Below are 22,698 nucleotides of genomic sequence, written 5' to 3'. Positions count from 1 at the left end.
CAGCCCCTTGGTGTGATAGAGACAAATTGCCTTCCTTGGAGGACGGAAAAATTACACATCATCTCCTCCTACGGGCAACCATGATATGCGAAAGCATCGCGGGGGGGCATGGGCGGGGGGTGTGCATCGAGTTTCCGTTTCTCTTATGTGACTCATGAGACAGTTGTTGTCGATTACCGCTTGCCGACGCTGACGTTTACGTTCGGCTTCCCGAGCCTTCCTCTGCTCCGCGGCGGTGGCGCTGCCGCTGCAACTAGCGCCGACGTTGACGTTGTTAATGGCGTTTCGCACTCCGCTGCAAAGAGAGAGAATGACGGAAGCACAGCGAACGCGCGCTTTCGCAGCTTCGAGATTCGCTTGCTGGCGTTGCCGTTTACGTTCAGCTTCGCGAGCGTCCATAGCGCCGTTGCGAAGGAGAATGCAACGTTTGCCGGAGTTGCCGTTTACGTTCACCTTCGCGAGCGTCTATACCACCGTTTCGAAGGAGAGTGTAACGGGAGCGAGCACGCACAGCTGTGGCGGAGAGAGAGAAACGGGAGAGTAGAAACGAAGCGGAGGCAGCGCTCACGCTCACGCGAGGAGAGGGGGAGATGGCGCATGCGCAGTTTGGGTGCGGACGCCGCAGAACGAACACTGCCCCGAGCATAAGATGCTTTCGCATCTAAAAGGGGAAAAAAATTGAAGGCAGCGCAGCGCGAGTGGGGTGCCTTGATGCGTGTTTTGTCCTCTAAGCGCGAGAAGATTCAAGCGCCCCCTCCCCTGTAAAAAAAATAAATGTCGGCACCCACGTCAGAGCGCGCGTCTATAGTGTTGCAAAGCAGCAGCAATATAGACGCACATACTAGGCCAGTATAGCCATATAGCACGTCTCAAAGGGCATGTGATGGTTCAAAAAATTAGAAGACGCAATTGCCACCAAGAAGGATAGGCGAAAGAAAAGAGCGTCACATCGCAACTAACTATATTCTTGCAAGACCATCGCAATATATATACACCGTGCCCCACATGCGCAATAACACACCACGCGCCACATCATGTGTCATGTGATGGAAGGAACGACACTATAATTTGGATACTGTCGGATTCGGCCATGTTGTCAAATTCTCCATCTTGTCAACTCTGATTGGCGCAGAGGCCTTTCTCACTAGCTAAAAATGCCGCCATTACGGAATTTGACAATATGGCGGAATTTGACAGTGTCCAGAAACTAGAACATATAGTGAACTATTATAGAAACATATATGTTCTAGTTCACTATACTAGAACACCTTACCAGAAAGTGACCCCTGGCTTCACTGAGCGTTCACTTGCCAAGACTGGCTGCATGACGTAATGCTCCCTCCTGACTCCTAACTTTTTCTTCCTTTCTCCATGTTTCCCCGTGACCACCCATGCGACCAACTTTGCGATTTTTTCTTTTTGTATCTGGCGATGGGTGCACGAGCTGGATTCTCGACATTGACAGTTTGAATATTGTGCGCTTACCTCTTCTAAGACGCCACAAAAAAAGAAAGAAAAAATTGGAGGACCCTTAAGCTTCGCCTTTAAGAGTTGAACGCGATAGCGAAATCCGGCCCCTAGTGCGCACTTCAACTACTAAGTGCATACTTATTAATCTGTATTGTTACACACACACGCACACAGATACACATGTGCGCGCGCGCGCAAATGGTAGAGGTTTTCGATCTAAAACAAGAATCGCATGGCCTCCAAGATGTACGCCGCGCGCTTGCCATCTCGGAGGCCATAAAGAGTCGAGACATATTTCTCACAATGCCTCACAGATGGCAGCACATTATCTAGCGTTTGCTGTTTGCTTATCAACGCCTTCTCTAGAAAGACAGCGCTCGCTTGATATGTTTTCCGCTAGATGGACATAGTTGTCCATTTTTAGAGCTGTTTGAAAGTTCGTGTGTGTTTTTAGCGGCGATGGCTGCACTATCCCGGCCTTTTTCGACGTAGTTTGATGGTCTCGCCAATGCGCCTACAAATCGCCGAGTGGGCTCGTTTTTGTCGTGACACCTGCCGAACAAAATGCGTTGAGAAGACTCCTTCACTACATGACATTTATGTAGTGTTTTTTTCTGAAGCAGCTGCAAGTAACATCGTGGCTTTGTGGTAGGACACCTGCTTACCACGCAAACGGCCCGGGTTCGATCCTCAATTGGACCGAAGATTTTTATCTTTATTTTATTTTGCTTCTTTCTCGATTTTTCGCTCACGGACGATTTTTCGCTCACAACCAACGGTGCCGACACCGACACCGGAATTTCTGCGACAAGAGCTCTCTAACGCTATCGCGTTAAAAAATAAAAAATACCTCAGTACTCGGAGAAGCGAGTGAGCCATGGTTCGAAAAACACAGGGGACAGTTGGGCGAGTTGGTGAAGATTCATATTTGCAGTGTAGTTTTTTGTCGTGCTTTCTTCAAATATGAATCCGTCATTATCTCCGTCAGAAAGTCCGGATGATAGTCTGACCGCTTGCTCGTTAAGCATTTTTATTGATTCGATGTTTCATTTTTTATCTAAATCTCCAGTTTTCTCCCTCTTTGTGGGTGAGCGTCGCCAGGAAGCGCTCATTATCATCATCGTCACCACGGGCACCTCACTCGCGACTCGAACCACCGAACCCGCGAAGATTCGCGCGCGAATTGGACGCCGTCGAAAACGTCGTTTTCTTCTTACTCGGCTGCGTCTTCTTGTCAACGCATCGGACATTCCAACTGCTCGGCTGTGATTCCGCGTTCCTGTCCTGTCTCAAAAAAAATTCCATCCTCCCGGCGTCTGTGAACGAGCGCCGTCGATCCTCTGTCGACCGAAAGACGCCGCGTAACCAGCTCACGGCGGCTGTCCAGGACCGATCGATCGTTGTGCTACTTGTGCCGTGTCGTGTGCGAGACGTCCACAGCACCAGACTGCCGCAAGGTTCACCTCCCTGCGTCGACAGGGACGTACCGACTAAGTCGGGACGCTCGCCGCGTTCCGACAAGACGTCGACAGCGTGCGCCGGTCACCGCCGAGGACAAGCGGTGTAGAGGTGAGCGTCTTAATCTCTTCAGACCTCTCGTCTCTCTACAGGGACGTTGGTTCTCAGGATTTTACAGAAAATAGAGTTTCATAGGTGATAGACCCGGCATATAACAAGAATAATTGTTGAAGTATTACGTCCCAAAACCACGTTATGATTATGATTGACGCCGTAGTGGAAGGCTCCGTAAATTTTGACCATCTGGTATTCTTTAACGCGCACCTAAATCTAGGTAGACGGGCCTCTAGCATTTCGTCTTCATTGAAATGCGGCCACTGCGTCCTGGATTCGATCCCGCGACCTTCGGGTCAGCAGTCGAGCATCATAACCACTAGACCACCGTGGCGGGTAATAGACCCGGTGTCCCTGTCGGAGGACAAGTATTAAAGACGAAAAAGAGAAATCTCCAACCAGAAGGTTTATTTTAAGAAACCCGACGTTTCAAAGCCTGACCGGCTTCTTCAGGGGTGAGACGGCCCGAGGCGGGCGGAAAAAGCGCAGGGCGTCGTGTATAGGATCGCGTGTTCGGACCCCCGCCGCGTACGTCGGGGAAACAAAGAACTTCCGCGAAAGAATGCGGCAGAATAAGAACGATCTACGTCAGCTGAACAGCGAAAGGAGTGCAGTAGCGGAGCACTGCGAGAAGTTTGATCACCGCATTAGTCCTGACGATGCGGTGATCCTGGAACAAGATAGCTGTTGGCGCCGGCGGCTTCTCCTCGAGTCGTGGTGCATACAGCAAACAGCGGGGAACATCAACCGCACCACGGGGACCTTGCCCCCCCCCCCCCCCCTCTATTGTCAAGGCTTGCGGCAAGGCCGTGCGCCTCGGGCCGTCTCACCCCTGAAGAAGAAGCCGGTCATGCTTTGAAACGTCGGGTTTCTTAAAATAAACCTTCTGGTTGGAGATTTCTCTTTTTCGTCTTTAGTCTACTACCCAACCAGGCAGACTGCTGCCGAATGTTTACCTTTAGGACAAGTATTGTGGGGCCGTCTGTGAATAACATAGCTATTTTTTAGCTTCCTTGGGAAGGCAACGTGCCGACAATTCGAACGAATAATTTAACGCGCGACATTGCCCTCAGGTCTGAGGAGGTTAAATCGGGAAGCATATACGTACTACGTTGCATATGCGCCGACTTCGGCGTCAACTCCCGTCTATAGTAAAAAAAAAAGAAAAAAATACAGAAAACGTCAATTATTTGTAACTTTTAGAAGAAATGAGGGAACGAAATTATGCTGGCTGCGCTAAAGCCTCTTTGATTGACACATTTCCGGCGCAACTTCGGAAGAATGTCATTGAGGGGCTTTTAAGTCGCTCATACGATTATCACCTGAACAGCGGCAAAAAATAAAAAAAGAAAGAAAGCAGAAGAGTCTACGAAAGTGAAACACGAGGAGTATGAATCACCCTAAACATCATTTACGTTCCAGCAACTCTGTGGTACGTATTCTAACTTACTCTAACTATTCGAACTTTCTCCAACTTGTGTGGAATTAGATTAAAATGTTATATATTTGAGTATGCATTAGTGCCTGAATTTTCGCTCGCAATTGTGTAGAAAACACTTCGGTGGTCAGATCACTTGGTCGTCAGTGACACCACTCCCTGAACTGCTGGGGGTTTCACTCCTGTGTGTGCCTGTACATCTTGAGCTGAACTCTGTATACATTAAGGGCGCAGTTGGGGCGCATTTCTGTCGCGCAACAATAATCTTCGTATATTTCTCTTGCCGTTACTTGAAGTATCGCCGCGCGACCGACACTTCCGGGTTATGAACGGTTGCGCGCTGTCAGGCTGCTTCTTCAGCTTATGTACAGGAGCGTCTATAATGCTTCTTACCAATAATTCTTCGTCATTTAGTTTGGGCACTGTGGCGTTAACTATGATTGCTTTCCAAACATTTGTATAGGTTTGACTTCACTAATGCAAAAGAAAGAGAGCAACAAAGTGGAAGGCGGGAAGTGTCATGTGAGTCCTTCTTTAACCAAAACGTCGAATCAGCGGATATGGTACAAAAGAAAAGGAGCTGTATGAAGTATTTGAGCTATATTGCTGGTGTGGGGTTTTGATAATACCGTGGGCAGGCAAGTGAACGAATTGCATCGATAATTAAAAAGAGCAATCCTGAAGGTTATTTCGAAGCAAGAATCCAGAGACCGAAACTTTCTTTTTTTTGGTCATGTCAAGCGGGGCACCAGCTCATTGGAGCGAAAATAAATGTTAGACAAAGTGTAAAGCAAGAGGAAACTATAGGCCGTCTATTAAAAAAAACCGGTTAGATGATATATTGGAGGTCACAGCATAGGAAAACGTCTAGAAGGGCTCAGAAAAGTACTTGGAAGTTGGACCCACTGGTGGTCATGCGCCCGTAGCGTAACCAGGAATTGCTATCGACTGGACGGTACTTTACACGGCATCTAATGACATCGTTGAGCCTGCTTTCATACTTAAAAGGGTGGTGGCTTGGGCTAGTTGGTGGTTCATGACGATTGTTATAGCGCGAACTCAGGGCAAGGACGAAAGGTACACGAAGACATAGCGCTCGTCTTCGTGTACCTTTTGTCCTTGTCCTGAGTTCGCGCTATAACAATCGTCATGCTTTCATACGAACGTTCATCGTTACTGTTCAGCAGTTGCCGGCGAAACGTCTCAGAGCTTGTCATTCGCCAGGGTGGCTCCCTTCGTGGCCTCTGGATTGGCCGTGGTGGTCCGGCCAGCTGGTCAGCCAGCCTGCGCTCTCACTGATCTGAGCTATAATCGAGCGGGCACCTTCCTGTTAACTTCAGCCTTCTTCAAGCACAGGTAAGATGCAGCTGCGTTTTCCCCCACTGAAACGTTCCGCTTGCCGTTGCAACAATTCCATATGTTTCCGTAAGATTCTTGCGGAAATATGTGGCAAATATGTTGGAATGGCATGCGCGGAACGTTTCAGTAGTGATATAGTCTTGTCTAACGTGTGCTACAGGAGATACCCGGTAGTTGAGATATATATAGATCAGTGGTTCTCATACGTATGGCCTCCTTTAAAGCCCGTTGTCGCAATTTTGAGACATACCGAATCTTAACAGATCAATGGGAAAGACTCAGTAGGTTGAGAGAGAAGTCGTAAATTATACTTCTGGTGTGGTCATTTGGCAATAACCATGAGTGTGTCGTCATTCCTGAATTTAAAAAAAAAAATGAATACATTGCGCATGGTGCTTCCGAGGAGGGTGAACGCTAAAAAATCTATTCAGGTGTATGAAATGAAACTACCTTCCCTACAATTTGCTTTTCCTATCGTAAACAAGATCCGTGTAACGGTCAGGCTGAAGCATTGCGCTCCATCTGTCCACCACTGCTTATTTGGACTCAATTGCTAGACATACATAGTCTGGTTTACCAGAAGGTTTTATATCTCGAATGGTCTCACGCGGCTGTAGCCTTTTGAGAGCGGGCGTTGCGAAAAATCATCAGTATCATCAACAGCAGTGTTACGAGGGAACGTGATGGGACGGTCAGTGTCAGGCTCTGCGGGCTCGCGCCCTGTAGGACAGAAAACGCCTGACGAAGCACTCAGGGGCGAAGTTGCACATGTGCTGTCCACAAAATTGCTTCTTGCACGCTTTAATCGATGTGCATAAAACCCAGTCCATTCAGGTGCAATGTAACTTGAAATTACCGTCTCTGCAACTTACTTTCTTACCGTTAACAAGGTCTTGTTTACGGTAAAATTACGTTATACGGATCTTGTTTGCGGTAAAATCCGTTATACGGATCTTGTTTACGGTAAGTAAAATGTACGGAACTTGTCTACGGCAGAAAAATCTTGGTATTGGCGCTCGATTTATGGTCTCATCGGTGGTCGTCGAAAGCCCGATACCTACCCATCGTGTTAAAAAAAAAGTCATAGAAGCCGTGCACTGACAGTGATTGCCGAATACGGCGTTGGTTTTTTTTAAAATCCAAATTGAATTTCATTAAAGGGACATTAAAGAGCAAAACGATTTTTCTCATATTAGTAAAGTACTCTTTCACGATACCAAAAACACCACGCTTGCTGCGAGAAGACGCTTAGTAAGCGAGTAAACGCGCAAAAACAAAATGTGGATTTGAAGTTTCCGCACCATTCGCCGTGACGTCACATGGTTTGACGGCGCCTACTAGGGACTGCGTAGTTCCTAATCGGTAAAAATGAAGTACATTGTCCTCTGAGGGGGCCATAGACTTAACATACCAAGTTTGCGGTAATTTTGCGGAGCCAATGGCGCCAAAATGCGATAGATACACTTTGAAATCCGTGATGTAACGCGGGGAGATTTCGGCGCGAAATTTAAAAATGAAACTTTGAACTTGATTTACTCCTCTTTTAATAAACCTATGATGACGAAGTTAACGACATTAGAGTTCTCAGAGCACAATCTATCGATCTAGGTCGATACATTGTTTCTCTTTAGTGTCCCTTTAGGCGCCATTTCATGTAAACCATCGAAAGGACGAAGCAAAAGGGCAACGCCGGCGCAGCACAAGTGAGTGAGGAGGATCCTGTGATCTGCATAGGGATTTCGCCACATGACTTCAGCGATCTACACTGCCTCTGAGATCGGCGAAGCGACATACTATTTCTCCCTATTCTCTATGTACTTCCCTCTCCGTCCTTTATTCATCTGTTCCCACCCACCGCTGCTGAGCTGATCACCGTTAGCAGTGCACGCTCAACAGTTACAGTGTGGTCAGCAGTAAAACTTACGTTTTATTTCCTTGTTGTAGATATGCACATTTAAATAATCTCTCAGATGCCAAACCCGACCGACCAACCGTTGGTTGAACTATATTGTTGTTCGTAAAAAAAAAAAAAAAAAAAAAAAACTAGCGCGAGAAATGTCGCTGACGCTTGAACACTAAATTGTCAAACAATTTCTTTTGAATCAGTCTAGACTGATAAATTACTGTTCGAAAACTCTGCTGTCGTTAATTTCACAGGTTCACTAATAGAGGAGAAAATGAAGGCCAATGAATGTTTAATTTTTAAATTTTGCACCAAAATCTCTGCACATGAATTTCAGGATGACATCACGCAATTCAATGGTTTTTTTTTCTCTCGTATTTTGGCCACATAGGTTCAGCAAAATTTCGCGAACCTTAGTACATGAAGTGTTTGTCTCCCTTAAAAGAAAATGTACTTCGCTTGTACCGATCAAGGGGGGCCCAAGCTGACGCCATCATAGTCTATGACATCACGGTGGTTGGTACGGGAACTTCGATGTGGCGTCGCCGCCTGCACCTTATTTTTGCGCGTCTTCTCGCTTGCCAAGCGTCTTGCGGCAAGAAGTGGGATTGTGGTATTATGAAAGGGAGATTTACTTGACAAGAAACATTGTCATTCTCTTTGTTATCTCTTTAAAAGCTAGCGCACTTTGGTAAAATAGCTCTAAAGCTTAAACACAGTACCATTCACGATTAAAGCGAGCCTCTGCTTAAGTAAACGTTTACGCGTTAGCTTAGATGTTATCTCTCACCGATTTCCTGCAGGTGAGCCACGGGAGCCGAAGCTCAGGATTGTTGACCAGGCGGTGGTGACGGTGCTCCCAGGGCACAGACGAGCTACGCGGCGACCTCGGATGTATTCCGCATGACGTCAGCGCGGCAAGGACCATCTTACATGGATCGCTTCATGTGAAGAAGGAAGACGGAAAATATACGGCGTTCGGCAAGCCGAAGGGCGCGGGTGGTGACGTGAGACTGCAGCGAACCCTGGTGCCGGTAGAGGCCAGCTAGGTAAGCCCGTACGTGGCCTCCGCGATCTGCACCGGCGCGCAGCCGGGGCCGATCGCGGAGGCCACGCCCCTCAGCTCGTCTGCGTTCTCAGAGAGAGGCATTTATTCATGTTTGTTTATTTTGGTAAAAGGCGCGAGGGGCGTAACCAGAATTTTTTTCGGGAGGGGGGGGGGGGTTCAATAATACTTGATGTACGTTCGTGCGTGCGTATGTATGTGTGCATGTATATATACACAAGCAAAATTGAAAATTTTTTTGGGGGGAGGGACCCCCCCAACCCCCCCTTGGCTACGCCCCAGTTGGGTATGTTTTCGAAAACCAGCCGTGATTTCTTCAGGTCGTATTCTACTTTCTGCAGCACTTAACGCGTTTTCCGTAGAGGCATCCTTTGAAACTTCCATAATCGATGGATGCAATCCGTATTCTCAGTGATGCTTTTTTGCATCCATTGTTTTTGTGTCAAATTTCTTTTCCGCCGCTATGCGCCTTTGCAGTTATTGCTCGGCGTTTTTGTTGTCGTCATCTCGTGTGTCCGTCAGGGGCGTAGCCAGGGGGGGGTTCCAACCCCCCCCCCCGAAATTTTTCAGTTTTGCTTGCGTATATATACACGCGCACATACAAACACACACACGAACATGCATAAAGTATAGTTGAACCCCCCCCCCCCCCCCGAAAAAAATTTCTGGCTACGCCCCTGGTGTCCGTGTTTGCATGCCTGTACTTTCTCTCTATCATGAATCCATTGTACTTTCTCCCAATTAGGATGTGCTTGAATACCAAGCAAGACTTTTGCGAGCGGTATCTCTCTTTACCTATTGCTGCACTGATTATACGTACGTTTTTTTTAACATTTTCGCTGAGTCATGCGGTACTTTTTCAAGGGGCATTTATTTTTGCTTTCTTTGTCATCCATTAATTACCTAGTATCGGTTACTGAGATGTTCTTGAATGTGATGCATATCTTGGACGCTATATTTCATTTGACTTTTGTCAAATGATTTCTACTGAGATGACTTAAGCCAGGCATAATTTTTGCAAGTTTACCTATTGTTTTCTTGCCATAGCATACTTTCTGTTACGATTTTCTTGAATATTATCGATTACCTTTGCAGTCGGTATCTCTATTTACGATTTTAGCAATGTGAACGATGTGGGTAGCAACGTGGACGGACACAAGCGTGTGCCTGTCAGTTTCTTCTGGTGTCATTAATTACCTGTTGTAACATGCTACAAGTCATTTCATTATCACGCTCAGTGTACTTTCTTATCAGCATTGTAGAATAGCGCGTAAAACCCATGGATGCAGGCTGGACAGACAAGACAAGCTCTAAATAAACGTCAGTTGAGGTTTGTGGCAGAACAGCGCGAAAAACACACAGGACACAGCTTTGACTATCAACCATTGGCGTAAATCCATAAAAACCACACATCTTGCAATGACGGCCATTTTATTTTTATAAATGTGCTTTATTTTTAATCATATAAAATTAAAATTATGCATTCACATAAACAAATAATAATAGGCTCTTTTAGCTGAACGTCGCTTACGCTCAGCCGCTCGCAGATTTAGCGTCCCGAGAGAGTGCAGGAAATGCATATATTTCGTTTTTTTTTTTTTTTGACGACCGCGTCCTGCCGAGACGCGGTGAGCTTGGCTGCAAAACTACGGCGAAACCAAGTGGACGCACCTCCACGCTCCGGTCAGTTGGCTTCACGAGCGGAGCGAGAGATGCGCTCCACGTTCCGCCGGTCGCACGATCGTTCTGCGCATGCGCACTACAGTTCTTTCGACATGTTTGTGCGTTAATTTAGTCACGCGCACTACAGTTCCTTCTACGCGTTCGTGTGCATTCGCCGCCCTGACCGGAGCGGATCGTAAATGCCAGCTAAAGGTGCGCCTATTAATAAAACGAGCCTGAGGTCGGCGCCCGCTCAGAAAAACTGAAGTCACTGGAACGAGAAAAGTACCGCGACCGTCGTGCGCGCCGCCATATTTGGTCCAGCGCGGCCGAAGCGGCGGCGGTGCGGTGTTGATTTCACGCGGAGTAACGCATGTTTTACGCATTGCGTGCGCTTTTGCAGCCCCGAATGAAGCATACCGTTGTTCTCTGACTGATTAGGAAAGAAACTGCGGCAGTTTTCACTTGGCTACATGCGCACGCACGCGTGCTAACGCGATAAAGAAATGCGAACTGCGCGGCATTTACGCGCTCGCCTGTCTGCATTTATTGAATGCGAAGCATTTCTTAGCGAATTTCTGCGACTATCTATCTATCTATCTATCTATCTATCTATCTATCTATCTATCTATCTATCTACTATCTATCTATCTATCTATCTATCATCTATCTATCTTCTATCTATCTCTATCTATCTATCTATCTATCTATCTATATCTATCTATCTATCTATCTATCTATCTATCTATCTATCTATCTATCTATCTATCTATCTATCTATCTATCTATCTATCTATCTATCTATCTATCTATCTATCTATCTATCTATCTATCTATCTATCTATCTATCTATCTATCTATCTATCTATCTATCTATCTATCTATCTATCTATCTATCTATCTATCCTATCTATCTATCTATCTATCTATCTATCTATCTATCTATCTATCTATCTATCTATCTATCTATCTACTATCTATCTATCTATCTATCTATCTATCTATCTATCTATCTATCTATCTATCTATCTATCTATCTATCTATATCTATCTATCTATCTATCTATCTACTATCTATCTATCTATCTATATCTATCTATCTATCTATCTATCTATCTATCTATCTATCTATCTATCTATCTATCTAGCCGCTCCCGACTTTGTGCTGTCCCGGCCGCTTCGTTAATGGGATGTACACCAAATTTGGTATGGCATAACATGACTGTATGACGAATATAAATTACAGGTGATAACATGAAAATAATGACATGCATGCCATGTACGGCATGAGTTACATGCCACGCTCATGGTGCACTCGCGGCCGCTTCGATAGCTTGATACACAACAAAATTGGTATGGCGTGACAGGAGTGTATGGCGAACATAAGTGACTGATTATAACGTGCAAATCATGACAGACATCCCATGTAAAACATGATTTACATGACATGGTCTCGGGGCACTCGCGGTCGTTTAATGAAATGCATATATACCAAAATTTTTATGACGGGCTATTTCTGTATGACGAACGTTGTGATAAGTGGTAACATGAAAATCATGACTTCCATGTCATGTACGGCATGACTTACTTGCCACGCTCATGCTGCGATGGCGGGCGGTTCCCTAGCTTGAAATGCACCCAAATTGATATAGCGTGAGGTGACTATACGACGAACACGAATGACAAGCGGTAACGTGAAAATCATGACTTGTGTGTCATGTATGACGTGACTTGATGGCACGCTCTTGGTATGCTCGCGGCCATTTTGTTAGCTTGATATATACCAAAATTGGTATTGCGCGCCCTGACTGTATCACGATCATGAATGACAGGTGGTAGCAAGAAAATAATAACATGCATGACATTTACGGCATGATTTCCATTACACTGTCTTGGCGCGCTTCCGGTCGTTTTATTAACTGGATGTATAGCAAATTTGGTATGGCATGACATGGGTGCGTGACGAACATAAATTACAGGTCATGCGTTGTATATACCAGAATATACGTACGTTTCATTCGCGTTGTGATTCAACATGCATGCATGTCAAACATGCAATGTATAGTGAACTAGATCTTACATGACATGCGTACCAATATTTTCATGTTACCGTACGGTATTTATGTTCCAGGGGCGTAGCCAGAAATTTTTTTCGGGGGGGGGGTTCAACCATACTTTATGTATGTTCGTGCGTGCGTTTGTATGTGTGCGTGCCTATATACGCAAGCAAAACTGAAAAATTTCGGGGGGGTTTGAACCCCCCCCCCCAACCCCCCCTTGGCTAAGCCCCTGTTATGTTCGTCATTACAGTCACGTCACGCAATACCGATTTTGGTGCATATCAAACAAGCGAACCGACCGCGAGAGCATCATGAGCATGGCATGTAAATCATGCCTTACATGACATGCGTACCATTCCTTTCATGTTACCGCAGGGTATTTATCTTCGTCATACAGTCACGTCACGCGATACTGATTCTGGTGCATATCAAGCAAGCGAACCGGCCGCGAGAGCATCAGCCATTATTTTCATGCTACCACATGTTATTTGTGTTCGTCATACAGTCACGTCAGGCAGTACCAAACTGTAGCAGTCAGTTTTCATGGCGCGCTGATCATTATATGTGAGCCCAAAGGCGTCAATTTTACGCCAAACATAATAACGAGCCGCCCTGCAATGTTACTGTGCATGAACCTCCTGCGACAACCACGCGAAATAAGCTGCACTAGTTCAGGGTAGGCGCAAACATTCCCCGAAACAACATTCGCGAATTCTCAATGAAGCGCTTACCTCACAAAGGCGGGTATCAGTCGTGGGAACAAATTTTTTCCGCCTTATTCTGTGCAGCCACAAAGCCCGTCGCTTGGCAGCCTTTTTCCCGCTGGGAATGGCAAAGAGGGCCTTGCCCTTTTCCCGCTGGTTGCTGCACCCAAAAGCGCAGCAGCCGGGCATTCTTCGATGCCTCGATAGGCTTTCGATGATGTCTCAAAACGATACGGGATGTCGTAATGTTCCTGCATGCTTTCCTGAGCCTATAAAAACAATCGCCCTCCAAAGCGCCGTGCGTTTGCGGCCGGGAGACACTAGCGAGGCGAGCGAGCTGGACCATTTATGTGGCGAAGCCGCCGAAAGGGCGCGGCGGCGAAGAGAAAAGGAACGCGGTACTTTTCCCGTTCCAGTGACTTTAAGAAAAACTAGCTCTGAGCGACATCGCATGGCGAATACTCGTAGGCAGTCTAGCATTTTTGCAGCTGCGTCATTCGGGTTAAAGTATGCAACAAAAATGGTAGCACTTTTCGTGCTAACGCGTAAAGGTACCCTCGGTTGGACGGCAGAGTGCGATCATAGCTACATGATCGCGATACAACAAAATACATTTTGTTGTATCGCGATCATGTAGCTATGATCGCACCCCGCCGTCCAACCGAGGCTCACGCACTGCGTTTGACGAGAGCCCTCGAACAAACGACCTACCCCCCATCATACACCGGCTAGAGGTACTTCGTTTCTGTTCATTGGAAGTGCTTCAGATCTCAGAGTTGGTTTTACGGGAAGTGTTTTGTCCTTGACTGTCAAGAAATTCAAATGTGACATTTCGAAGATAAATCTCAAGGGGGGACACTTGCAAGGGGTGTCCCTCCCCAGCCTGAACACAAGGGGGGTCGGACCCCCCTGACCCCCCTTCCCCCTGATTTACACCACTGCTATCAACACACAGCGCAAAACACGGCACAGTGAATACAACACAACACAACACAACACAACACAACACAACACAATGAAACACAATGCAAAAAATTGGACAGTGAACACTCAGGACACGGCGCTGACCATCGCTGACAGTTGATCGTCAGCGCTGTGTTCTGTATGTTCAGTGTCCCATTTTTCTTTTTGTTCAATGCTGGCGCTTGTTTCGTCTGTCTAGCCTGTGTGTGTATCACGTTCTATTCTACAATGCATTCATACTAACTAGCACAGCTCTCCTTACTACTGCAATTTCTTGTCAGTTCGACTTTTTTCCATTGCACGCGACAGGCGACAGAGGCAGCAGCAGCCGGCAGAGAGGGTCGGAGCGGCCGCCCGAAGGCGGCGCTGTCGCGCGACCTGCGCGCCGCGGCGCGGCGGCCATGGAAAGCCTGCGCGAGCTCACCGGCCTGAACCCGCACGATTTGGTCTCGGAGGAGGACCTGGTGCTGGTCAAGCCCCACGAGCCCCTGCCGTGGCTCGAGCCTCTTCCCAACGGGGTCAGCGTCCACCGCGACGGGACTTACCTGCGCCTGAGTAGAGACGCGCTGGTGGCTCGACACAAGGCAGGATGTCTGGGCAAGATGAGCGCCCAGGTGACGAGGCGCCTTTCGGTGCCGTTAACGATTGCTTTGTCTATAGTGCAAAGACGTCTATTGAACGCTGGCGTAAGGGTCGAGCGGTAGCTCAGTCAGCGGCTCAATTCACGGACCCCGAGCGCGAGCGATGTCCACGAGCAATGCGCGGTATCGAGACCCACTATAGATAGCGCTGGAGAGGATGCCCCACCGTGGCGTTACCATAGCGTTACTCTTCGCTACAATAGGTTTGGTTTATTGCATCAGTATCGACACTATTGAGCTCATTCTCATGGGTGTGCGCAGGATTCTCCATTAAGGGGGTGGGGTGGCAAAGTTTAACCGCAGCGCCAAAGTTTGAAAACAAGCTTCGCAATGGAGGCAAAAATGAAAATTAAAAGATGATGTACTTCTCACAACACACTGCCCTTGATCCTCGGCTTTCCTGGGGTAAATGTAAGACGCAATTCAGTTCTTGGAATGCAGCATAAGGAGTCCTCGGCCGTCATTATAATGAAAAACAGCATGGTCATAACCCTGTACGTTAAACAATGAAGGCACGGGGTCCGACTGAGCAAAAGTATGGCGCAGACTTGACACCCCCCTTAGATGATTGGGCGCGCGAATGTGATCACGGAGGTCCACCTCGCAGGTCGCGGTGTTTGCGGGCTGTCCCCGCTTTTGCTGCTCGAGTCGCTTCCAGGAGGCCGCGGCGCAGCTGTGCTCACGCGCCGCCACCGTGGTTCTGGTTCACAACTTGAATGCCCTGCCAGATCTGGTCGCCCTGTTCCCGTCGGCAGACGCCCTCTACCTGCTGCACGACGTCGCAGTGCACCAGCACTGGAAGCCCTCCAAGGAGGACGACGGGATACCGCAACAGCGCCCTCTAGCCGACGGCGAGCTGGGTGACCATGTACGTCACGATTGTGCGCATTTTGGTTAAACGGGCCAGGGTCCGCGTAGAAGAGTGTTTGGAAGTGCCATTTTGGTTGATGTCATTAAGCGGGAGAGCTGCAGGAAAAGGAAGGATTGAAGGAGACAGAACGAAGCTGACAAAGTTATGTGCTGTGGTTCCCGTCATGGCAATCGAAACGTCGCATGAATCATTAGAATTTACTTTGCCAATGCCCTCGCTGATAGACCAGGCGCGTCTTTTACGCTGTTTAACACTGCATATTATTTTCTCCTCCTCCTTTGATCTTCGTCCATTTTGCTGCTTATTGTCATGTTCCTTTGCGAACGGACGTACGGGCTTGCGCAAAACCTCATCACATTCATTGATGCGTGCCAGGGCGATACTCGCGGGACACAAAGTGACCACGCTGTCACCGCAATGCACAGGTCCAGAAGCCTCGCTCTGTGCCCCCCTTAACCAAATTACCGAATACCCAGAGAGTGTAGGTTTAGCCGCGTGCTTAGAAACAAGTTATTCAAATGAACGCAGGGATATCGCGCGCGCTAATTCTGGGTTCGTTGTTTCTCAATTTCTCTGTTACTGCGCCAGGTGAAAATTGGTAACCGGTATCTATCAGGTATGCAACTGGATCCCGTCCAGCTAGTTTAAGGAACACATTCCCAGTATATTGCTGGGACCAGATGGCAACTATTGCTAGACAAAGCTAAGCTGAAAAGAGTTCATTCCGAGTTTATGCTACGGCGAAATGGGCCATAGTGTTTAGTCAGCGCCCTGTCTTGTCGCTTCTATTCTGTGTCCCGTGTTAGCGCTGTTCTCAAGTGTCCGAAGCCAAGGCCGTTGTAACAACGCAAGGGTTCACCATTAGAAGTGTATATTGCATCCTTCATTTTCTCTTTCCGCTGACGAATAGAAAGTTTGGAAAATTACGTCTGAGGCGGCCCCGATGCGCATCCGTAAATGAACAGCGCTTATTGCTGGGTTGATCAGTTCATAGAGCACGTCAAGCACAGATTCGTCGTTTCATATATCTATAGTCCTTGCCTGAACAATTACGAAAGAACCGTGGATATATATAGGACGATGAAAAGGGAGCCTAAAGGCGTAAACGTATGGACATTACTTCACGTCCTTTTTCGATGTTAGATATGTAGAGGACGATTGTTAGTGGCCTGGCAACTTCGCGCTTTCCTGCATGGAAGTTAAGCTGCTCTGGCAGCATCTTCCGAACTCCGAAGCTAGGGGTGCTATCTTATGACGGTTCGGAAAGTTAACCGTTATAAGATATCGCATTCTAAGATCACAGTGGTCCACATTACACTACAGTTCACACTCTATGAAAAAAAAAAGACCGTTGACTCTTTTTGGGGAGTTCTGGCTTGCCCCGTACATGACTCTCTTTAAAGCGGCACGTTGACTCTCTTGTGGGTCCCACGACTCTCTGAAGAGAGTATAATGACCCCCCAAAGAGTCAGCTCTCTTGGGGGGTCATTGTACTCTCTTACTCTTCAGAGAGTCGTTGGACCTACAAGAGAGTTAACGTGCCTCTTTAAAAGAGAGTCATATACGTGGCAATCCAGAACCCCCCAAAAAGAGTCAACGGACTCTTTTTTTTTCTTAGAGTGCACATATGAGATCGCATTTCTGGCTCAGATCGTACCAACGTGCACGCAGTTCCACCTGCTTCTCAACTGCTCTGAAGGTGTCCAAGTGCATGAGATGATGAGTAAAATCGTTGCAGACATAAGTACAAAAATGATGGAAAACAAATGAGGACGAAGGAGTTCGATGGCGCACCTTTGCGTACCTGAGAGAGTCATTTGCTGCTGCTTTCAATAGCTGTCATAGAGTGCAGTGATTCTAAAAGCTTATTCTTGGCAAATAAGGTCTGCGGAAGCCTGCAAGAAGGAAAAAGAGTTGTCAAAGGGAAAAAAATTGTTGTCCGTCGTTCGTGTCTCGAAGCTACGAGGACCGTCGATTCATTCGCCCTCGCGCTGCGATTTGCTAAGCCTCCTGGTCAGCTCAGATGGTGGACCGACCGCCCCTGAGAAGCGTTGGTCCCGGGCTTGAATCCCGAACCGGGACGTGCACTTTTCGTCGAGTGGGAAGCTTTTCTAGAGGCCCGCTTGAATTTCCCGCTTGAATTTCCAAACGTTCCACAAACGTTTGTATGACACAATGTTTTAAATGCGAATGCATTTCTTGGTCGGGCTATGTAAGGCATCCGGCGTTGTCCGCGCGCCTCTCCGCTCTCACTCCCTCTCCCATAGCAACAGCTGCGGGCGCGCGCGCTTATCCTCGCCCCTAGCAACCGGAGCAGGTGGTGCGGGCGGAGTAGCGGAGAGTGAGTGGAGAGGAGGAGCGCGCTCTGGCGTGTGAGGGCGCTCGCATCGCGGGAGCTCGGCCAGCGCAAATTCCTTTCTAGGTGGCATTGGCTCGGCGGAGCTCCCGCGCGTGTGGAGAGGGTAGGTGCAGTGCTTCGCCGCTCCTTCTCTCGCCGTTCGCTCTCTCTCCTCCCTGCGCCACCGCCTCAATGCAGTGCGTTTGAAACGCGTTTGTAGCGTTTGTGCTGCCTTGGCACAGCCTGAAAACAGCGCGTTCTAAACGCATTTCTGCTGCATTGAAGGCGGTGGCAACATCCCTGAGGTGATTACGAACGCACGTAGGAAGCGTTCGTTGAAAGAGGCGCCCAAAAGGGAGACACTTGAGCGCGTCGATGTGTCCAGCTTTACGCCATTAAAATTACTACGCCGTGTACTCTCGGCGCAAGAAATGCATTCGCATTTCCTCACGATTCCCTTCGGGGAGGTGGGGGAATTTTTCCTTTCAGTTGCGAGCGTCGCTGCCAGGGCTGTACCCAGGAATTTTTTTCGGGGGGTGTTTGTGTAGAACGGCTAACTTTGGCAACTGGTGGTTGCAGTGAAGGCGTGCAAGTATTTTAGTGTCACCCGAAAAGTTAAAGCATGAAAAAATTTCGGGGGTGTCAGAACCCCTTCAACCCCCTCTTAGTTACGGCCCTGGTCGCTGCGTACAGAGATATTGTTTCGCTCTTGAGTTTTCGCTCTACTTAGCATTTGCGGCGAGACCGCTGGTGTGTTAATTTCTTTTCTTTCCCTTCCTCGCACGCGTGGGCTGCGGCGTCAGGCGTCGCCGGCGCGATCCTGTCTTCGGGTCCTGTACGGCGACTGCAGCGCCCTCCGGCTGAATCACCTGTTCCTGAGCGCCCAAGCTGCCACGGGCCTGATGGAACAGTGCGACAATGTGAGCCCCCTATACATTCCTTCCGTCGCCTATGTTATGGTTTGCTTTTTCTATATTATCTTTGGTTTTCTAAGCGCGACAGGTTCAGATGCTCGTCATTTGGAGAATGTACTACGGTATAAAAACTTTCGCGCGTTGTGCACGCCCCCGCGCAGGACAGCGTGTGTACAGTGACTCATTGTACTATACAATAGTCACCTATCATCGTATTTTCCCCTTTCTTTCCATTTTCTCCTTATAAGGAGTGAGGTGTAGCAGGCTAGAAACCCGCTTTCCAGGTCGACCTCTCCTCCTTTATTTTCATTAGACATTATCTTGTTTTTCACACGTTACAGTCGGCGTCAGAAGTTTATGGACCTCGAGGCACAAGAAAAACCTGAATATTTTCGCTGCTTCGGCAGGCAGTTATCACTTGTGACCTCCGGCCTTATCCAGAACGCGCTAACAACGTGTACTATCCACAGTTCGACCGAATACAGTCACATATTGCTGGGAAATTCGAAGTTTTCTCAGACCTATAGTGGTCTCTAAATTTTTTATGTGCAGACGCCCGAACACGCATACATGCATATGAGGCTAGCTACCACAGGTACTATGAATTCTAGAAGGCCCACACGCACATAACACAAGTATGCCCGCGCACAGACACATAAACGCACACAGACGGCAGAATATTCGGATATTCTTGTTCATATTGGAGGACAGCGCTAAGATACGACTATCCCGTAGTTCTTATACACGAGTCTCATCCATAGGTGTGCGCGTGCGCACAGTGGAATCCGGGGTGGGGGGAGGGGGGGCGCCATGTCTGCCCCATACATTTACTAAGTCAGACCTGTCCCGTCATAGTTTAAATTCAGGGTTATGGCCATGCAGGTTTTTGACAATAATGGCGGCCGAGTACCCCTGATTTTGCATTGCAAGAACGATTTACTTCCCGCCTTTACCTCCCGGAAAGCCCGGGATCAAAGGCGGGCCGTTGCGAGAAGCACGCCACTGGTTAACTTTCGGTTTTGTAGCCATTGCTAAGCATGTTTTCCTTCAAACTCCACCCATATGGGGTGTGGGGGGGGGGGGGGGGGGAGGCTGTGGTAATAGTAGCCAGGGGGGGATGGGGGGCTTCGAATCTTCCCCCCCCCAAATTTTCATTTTGGAATGTGTATATATACACGCACGAACATTCATATAGGGTGTTGTACCCCCCCCCCCCCCCCGAACAAAATTCTGGCTACGCTAGTGCGCTTTTGTAAACCTTGGCTCACCCTAATGGCTCACTCTAATGGAGAACCCTTGGGTGAACCCTGCGCACGCCTATGGTCTCATCGATTGCCTTTAATTCCCTGCGAGACCTGGATTGAACGATGCACTGAATATCCAACGCCCATTGACTGAATGCCGCCGGACTGCCTTGGGCTGTTCGAGACTGTCAGATGCAGACAATCGAAGAGGCCCAGGGTCACTCAGCGTCTGAAAGTGCCAGCGGCCACTGGCAGGGGGAGGACTGGAGGGAGATAACGAGTAAGGTAGAGAGGTGGGCGAGTTGGAAACCATGCATGTTTGTAAAAATGTGCGCGAACAGGACGGAGCACAAGACAAGTCGTACTACATGTGTCCTTCTCGTCTTGTGTTCCGTCCTGTTCGCGCTGATTTTTACAAACGTGCAAGATAGCGAGCTTTCAGCTTTGTAGACGACATATCTTATTCGGTTAGTAAGTTGCCGCTTTCCCACATTTTCTGCAGTTGACCGAGCTGGAGGCCAATATGGCAGAGCAGGTGACCATCACACCGCCGAAGGTCCTTGGCTTCAATTCGGATGCCGGCGCCCAGCGCCCGTGGAGCAGCCTGGTTCTGGGCTGCGCGTTGCCCACCAAGGAGGTGAGCCAGTCACCCCCCACCCCCTTACGTTGACGAAATAGTTTACTTTCTTGTTTCTTCTCAGTCAACTAATCATAGTGCACACAAATTGTGTTAGCGGTGGAATGACAGCTGACTGAACGCTGTGAAAAGCACTGATCTGGCGTTTACTAGTTTCTTCTTCTTTCCTTTAATCTCGGTAAGTCAACTGGTACACATCCATATTGGCGTGTGCACGGAAGGGGGGGGAGGCGCCCCCCAGTCAGCTAAGTGGGAGGGGGGTGGGCAAGTCTGCCCCATAACTTTAAGCTTTACTCAGTCAGACCTATGTCGTCATTGTTTAAAGTACTGGGTTATGGCCATGTGGGTTTTCAACAATAAAGGTGGCCGATGACCCCTGATATTTCGTTCCAAGACCTGTGTGTTTCCCACCTTCACCCCCAGAAAGTCCAGGACCAAAGGCAGGCCGCTCTGAGAAGCACGTCGGCGCTTAATTTTTCATTTATTGCAGGGCGAAACTCGCTTTCTGTCGAAGTCGCTGCGGCGAAACCTCCCCCCCCCCCCTCCCCAACGGATAACCCAGCGCACGAGGACATGCAAATTAGCACTTTCCGCGGTGACTTGTGTCATACAGTGCGATCAAGTGGTCATGGCTTCGGTTTCCTTCTGTAGCGGCCACATGCCGCCACTTGGAGTGGAAGTACGAAAACGTGCTCAAAATCTTGGCGTTGTCGATATCAAGTTTTGCCATGCATCTGCGTCGGAGCGACCAACATCTTAAGTTGTTCTGTATTCATGCCGTTAATAGGTGGTTCGCTGCTGTCTTGCAGATGTCCATATCTGCGGACGTCGTTTTGGAAGCGGCGAAGCGGTGGCCCGTGCTCCGCCACCTGCAGATCGTCACGGCTAACGAGGCGGCCGTCTACAGCGCCGGGGCATTCCAGGTGCACAACCTGAAGCGTTATAGAGAGAAACGCAATCGCTCGGCTAATATATGTTTATAGATCGACTCACACTACGGGGAAGCAGCAGGACACACTACCACGAAAGAACACACATCCAGATCTATAGACTGTCATGATCTGTCCAGGATTTGGGGACGTAGCGCCATCTCTTGTCGGTGGCAGCGGTGGCCTGCCGTAACTGAAGGAGAAATAGGCGAAAAAAATCATATCTAACGAAAAAGGCTAGATATGAAAAACTACTCCCGGTTCTATACAGCAGAGACTTATTTGAACATTTTCTTAAAATTACAGTGCCGCACTACAAACCGCGTGGCTTCCCAGAGTGTTTAAAATTTTACAATGGGTCCCCATGTGTTTCTAATGGGCTGTGTTCAATTGTCCTGGGAAGTCACACGCTCTGTAGCGAGATACTGCAATTTTACCGAATTGTTCCAGCAGGTATCTGCTGTATACAACCCCGAGTCGTTTTTGATAACTAGCTTCTTTCAAGAGATATGGTTTTTTTTTTGCCTATTCCCCATTTAGCTATGGCAGGACGCCGTTGCTGCCACCGCGATGTCCTCCTCGCCCGCCGCTCCGTAGGGAGTGGAGACAACCGCGTCGTCTGCTACTGCGTCCGCCATTTTCACGCCGGTTCCGATCTTGGGGCGCATTGACGGCGCGCGTGTGAGCTGTTTGCAGGATGTACGGAGGCTTTGCGTAGACTATAATACTCCGGAAATGCATTAATGTGTTATCATGGTTTATTAAATCTCATTTTTGATAGTTTACTGTCTAACAGCAGTATGAAATTCGCCGCTTCACGCGATGATATGCTGCTGCCTGAAACCACCTTTAAACGCCCTATGACCGCTTGTTGGCGTGATAGTTTATTTACTTTAAAACGAAAACGGCGTCGTTTGACACCGGCTG

At 48.2% G+C, this 22,698-nt stretch overlaps 2 protein-coding genes across 2 annotated transcripts in view; both read left to right on the top strand.

The window, feature by feature from the left end:
• The first annotated feature begins 14,598 nt into the window (after positions 1–14,598).
• LOC119403333 (uncharacterized) lies at positions 14,599–16,357 on the top strand. The gene is made up of 3 exons (XM_037670276.1): positions 14,599–14,811; positions 15,446–15,706; positions 16,298–16,357. Exons 1-3 carry the CDS (start codon positions 14,599–14,601, stop codon positions 16,355–16,357), a joined length of 534 nt encoding a protein of 177 aa, XP_037526204.1.
• A 4,370-nt stretch (positions 16,358–20,727) lies between these two features.
• Positions 20,728–22,698, top strand: part of LOC119402131 (uncharacterized) — a 35,329-nt gene continuing 33,358 nt past the window's right edge. Inside the window, exons 1-2 of the mRNA XM_037669253.2 lie at positions 20,728–20,842; positions 21,652–21,765. Coding sequence (XP_037525181.1) covers positions 20,729–20,842; positions 21,652–21,765 — 228 coding nt within the window. The 5' untranslated portion in view covers position 20,728. The remainder of the gene's footprint in view (positions 20,843–21,651; positions 21,766–22,698) is intronic.

Source organism: Rhipicephalus sanguineus, chromosome 8 (assembly GCF_013339695.2).
Source record: "Rhipicephalus sanguineus isolate Rsan-2018 chromosome 8, BIME_Rsan_1.4, whole genome shotgun sequence".
NCBI lineage: Eukaryota > Metazoa > Arthropoda > Arachnida > Ixodida > Ixodidae > Rhipicephalus > Rhipicephalus sanguineus.
The sequence above is the reverse complement of the archived record's forward strand: the minus strand, read 5'-3'. Positions and strand labels throughout refer to the sequence as shown.